At 26.5% G+C, this 5,050-nt stretch overlaps 1 protein-coding gene across 1 annotated transcript; it reads right to left on the minus strand.

The window, feature by feature from the left end:
* Positions 1–378: 378 nt before the first annotated feature.
* DICPUDRAFT_158747 (uncharacterized protein) lies at positions 379–4,989 on the minus strand (the record flags this gene model as incomplete). Its single annotated transcript, XM_003293783.1, has 4 exons — positions 379–542; positions 610–738; positions 827–3,789; positions 3,875–4,989. The coding sequence occupies 4 exons, from the start codon at positions 4,987–4,989 to the stop codon at positions 379–381; spliced, it is 4,371 nt and encodes a 1,456-aa protein (XP_003293831.1).
* Between the last annotated feature and the right edge of the window lie 61 nt (positions 4,990–5,050).

The following is a 5,050-nucleotide window of genomic DNA, read 5'->3' on the forward strand; positions in this document are numbered from 1 at the left end:
TAAAAATTTTATTTTTTTTATTAATTTTATTTTAAAAACTTTTTTCTAATTTTTCTAAAAAATTTTTTTTCGAAAAAGGTTTTACCTCCCTATTTTCCATTTGTATTCTGAACCCCCCAAAAACAATAAATATCTTTTATCAAAAAAAATTGGTTTTTTTTTTTTATTTTTTTTGCTTTTCATGTAACATGAATGTAGTTTAATATAACATGAACTCAAAAAATATAAATTTGGTGAACACTGAAGTTAAAAAAGATATTTAAACTAAATTTTCAATAAAATAAGATTTTTTTTTTTTTTTTTTTTTTTTTGGTTACTTACTATTTACAAATGTTATTTTTTTTTATTATTTTTTTTTTTTTTTTTTTATTAAAAAAATTAATTGTAATAATGACTAGGGGGCCAAATTTTGGTGTCTATATAATCACCAAATATTTTCTTGTATAAATTGATGGTTCTTTCATATCTTTCTTTTCTGTCTCTATCATCTCTTGAATTGTTTGGGTTGCATATAATTGGGGTTTTTAAAATTTTATTAAAATCTAAAAATAAAATTTTTTTTTGATTAGTATTTGTATTGGTGTGGTGATAACAATAAATTATATTTACCATTGTAAGAATTCATATCAATGATGTGGGTGTGCCAAAATTCTTCTACTAAAGGACTTGGCTCTAATTTATTTGTTTGACCGGTTGTATCTGAATCATAAATTTTTAGCAGCATGAATCTTACATATTCTATATTTGAAATGAATTTAAAAGAAAGTTAGTTTTAAATTTAATTGATATTGTTTAATAATAATAATAATAATAATAATTAAATTACCTCTTGAAACATTATATGATAGGTCTTTATTTCTACTGATTATTTGACTAAAATTTGCATAAAAAAGTTTAAATATATGGTTTTCAAATTCTTTAATATCATCAAAACTATGATAGCTACCAGCACCGACACCATTACTATTGCTAGAGACAGCACTATCACTACTATTAGCACTAAGGGTATCTGATTGTTCGAAATTTAATCTCTTTTTAGGTGGTTTCTTTGATATATCGTGTTCATATGGTCTTTTCTTTAAAGGTTTATGGGGTGCGATTTTTTCTTCATTGCTTTTATTACTGGTGGTTGATAAAGTTGGATTTTTATCTGATATATTTTCATTTCGATTTTCATTTGATTGCTTTGATTCTTGATTAAGAAGTTTAAGCCGAATTTCATCATATTCATCAATTTGAAATGTATCATTGCCCATATCGTAATCACCATGACCATTGTTGTGTTTTAAAGGACTATTTGGTATTAAATTATCCGAACTGTGATTTTTATCTTTGGAGTAGAATAAAGAGGATTGAATCGTGTCAGGGTCCAAGTCAGATGAATCTAATTGGTTTTGAGTGGGCGGATTCTCTGATAAAGGTTTGTTGAGTTTGTCGATATTATTATCATTATCGCAGGTATTATTATTGGCAGTTTTATTTTCGAACTTGAGTTCATGTTTAGATTCGGATTCAGATTCGAGTTCAGATTCAAATTCAGATTTGATTTTGATACTATTGATGCCTTTAATATTATGGCAGTTAATTTTTTGATTTGGGTCATTGGTTGAATCTGAGTCATCCTCAATATTGTTTGAGTCTGAATCTGAATCTGAATCTGCATCTGAGTCTGAGTCTGAGTCTGAATCTGAATCTGAATCTGAATCATTATCAACACTGTTACTGCTTGAGTTTAAATCATCACTCGAGGTTGAGTCACCGTCATTATCACTATAGTTAAAAGAGTCTGAATCATATTCTTTTACATTTGTATTGGTTTGAGCGGCCATTTGAATCTTTTTTTGATTTCTTCTTTTATATATATGATGTCTACAGGATCTCTTTGGAATTCGACATGGTTTACCCTTAACATTAATAATACCGCATCTTTCTTCATTTAAATTTCTTTTTTTAAATTTTGAATTGCTTTCTAAATTAACATCCAAATGATTATCATCTAAATTGTTATTATCTATATTATCTATATTAGTATTGATATCTATATTATTATCACCACTATTATTGTTTAAATTGCTATCTAAATTACTATTGCTTTTAGTATTGATTCCATTATTTTCAATATTATTTGAAGAGTTTGGTGACCAAGGATTATAATTAGTATTGATTAATCTCCAGAAACCAACAACGTTCATTTCTTCTTTAGATGATGAAAAAAAGGATGGGTTATTTCTTAGTTTCTCTGGTACATATTTCCTCCAATAGCTTTTATAATTTAGTTCTAAATTTAATTTTGAGCTATGTGATTCCATAAAGGCATAGGCATCTTTAAGGTTGATTGAGATTTTGGAGATTTCTCTTTTTCGGATCTGTTCTTCAGACATTTCTGTATCATTTTCGCTTGTATTGTCTAGTAATCTACGTTGCTCTTCGATTTCATTTGCTAGTTTAAGATTGGATCTAGTTATTATAAATAATATAATTTTAACTCTTTCTAACCAATCGGCTGGAGAATAGGTGTCAATTGGTGGTAATGATGGCGGTGGGCCGTTGATACATATCATACAGTCACATGGATCTTCAGGAATTTGATTTGACTTAATATATTCCTTTACTTTGTTGGTTATGACTTGTAAAGTTTCATAAAAAGTAACTTTTTTTTCATCTAGTTGAATTTTATAATAATCTCTTGCTATATTGCACAGTATTTGAAATGGAATCGAGTCTAGAAAAACACCATTAATTTTATAATACTTTTTGCCAAGAATAGAAAGATGGGTTATACTTGGTTTGCTGTCTGAATTTAGGTTGAGTTGTTCTGATAGGTTTTGAGTGGTTATATTTACATTTTGAATATTCTTTGAATTATTGATGGATTTTAATTGTTCTTCGTCATCGCTATTCATTGCATCATAGTACCCATTGGCATTGTCTTCATGGTCTTCACTGGAATCACTACCACAATCACGATCGCTATCGCTGCTATTATAGTTTTTGGTGTTTTTCTCTTTGGATTTTAATTTTGTTTTTGATTTTGATTTTGATTTTGGTATTGATTCATCATCATTATCATCACTATCGTCATTATTATTATTGTTATTATTATTACTATTATTATTATTATTAATATTATCATTATCGTTATTATCATTATTTCTAATTTCTTTGTTAGTATTTTCAGAATATTCAGAGTCCTCATCGTCATATTCGCAATCTTCATCATCTTCGTTGTCATCTTCATCATCTTCGTTGTCATCTTCATCACCCTCATCATCTTCATAGTTTTCATAATCTTCACCATATTCATATTCTTTAGACAGGGTATCATTTTCGTCATTTTCATCATCTTCATCGTCTTCATCGCATTCATTGTTGTCATTATCTTTGCTTTGTTCATTTAATAGCCTTAGCTTTTTGTATTTATCTTTGTAATACCTATTCTTTTTTCTATTTTTTTCTTTCTTTTGTATTTGTCTTTTTTCTTTAACCATTTTATTCTTTTCTTGTTGCCTTTTTAGAGTAGCTAAATATCCTTTTGCACATTTACAGTTTGATGAGTCGAAGCAATTTACCAAATCTCTGGTGCTAACTTTATAAATATCTGATAGTTCCTTTTGAATTGTTGAAATTTTTGTGTGGCCATCAGTACCATTATGCATTGATTCTGGAAACAAACCTATATACACTTTTTTATAATGTTTTGTCTTTAATCCTATTTTGTCTTCACTTTTAAATTCGAGCCCTCTTCCTCTATAGCTTTCTAATGTCCTTTCAAGTTCTCTTTTGTAATTCCTTTTTTCTAAATAAACAACAATAAAAATAAAAGTTATTTGTAAATAGGTAATTTTATATAATTTTAATTAAAGTTAGAGTTTACATACGTGTACTATTTGGTTTAAAATATAAATCGCTACCTAAAAGTTTGTATGTATCATCTAAATATTTCTTAAACTTTTTCAAATTGTCACCAATATGAAGAGTGTAAAATGAATGTAGCGATCTTGTGGATTGAATAGAGTAATACAAATATTGATGCTTGTAATACCTTCTGATTAGCTCTTGGGAGTCTTGAGGAAATTCATAGTTTTCTTTGTCTTTAGATAAATAATAGTTTTTTATAATTAATTCTAAATCGGGTGTAATATTATTAAATGAAAAATTATCTATTCTATTAAATTTAATATATCCATCATTATATTCTATTTTTGGATTAAAATATTCTTCATCGTCTGAATGGTTGCTATTTTTATTTGATGAATCTGTTAATGTGGGTGATGAAGATGTGGGGGAAGTGGTGGTTGTTGTTTTTTTTGAGGAATCGGGTTTTTTTGTTTGTTCGCTTGGTGTTTGATTGTTATCAACTAAAAACAATCTATTATTATTATTATTATTATTATTATTATTATTATTATTATTATTATTATTATTATTATTATTATTATTATTATTATTATTATTATTCATATTATTATTATTGTTATTCATATTCATATTATTCATATTATTATTCATATTATTATTCATATTATTATTTGATTTAATATTTAAACAGCTATTCATATGATGCCTCATATTTATATTGTTTAAAGTGTTGTTTATAATGTTATTAATATTACAAGAAGTGGTATTTATATCGGTGTTTATTACTGGATTTGCCTTCTTATAAGAGCTTTTTTTATACGATGGGTTATTGATGTTGCTGCACCTATTAAACGAGGGTCCAATGTTATTTTCGGTGCCAGAATCATTGTTTATATTATTTGTTGGTGGAGATTTATTATTTTTATTATTTGTAATACTATCAATTATTGGTGGTGGTATTGGTAGAGTTGGCGGTGTTGGTGGAGTTGGCGGTGATGTTTGTTGTAGTTGTTGTAGTTGTTGTAGTAGTTGTTGTTGATTAGGGGGCATAACGAAACTATTATCTTTTAAATTATTTACACTATTAGTTTTATTATTTATATTTGAATTTATTTTATTTGAATCTGCCATTCAAAATATATAAATAAATAATATTACTAGTTTTTATTTTTATTATATTGAAATATAATAA

Source organism: Dictyostelium purpureum (genome assembly GCF_000190715.1).
Source record: "Dictyostelium purpureum unplaced genomic scaffold DICPUscaffold_470, whole genome shotgun sequence".
In the NCBI taxonomy this organism is placed as follows: Eukaryota; Evosea; class Eumycetozoa; order Dictyosteliales; family Dictyosteliaceae; genus Dictyostelium; species Dictyostelium purpureum.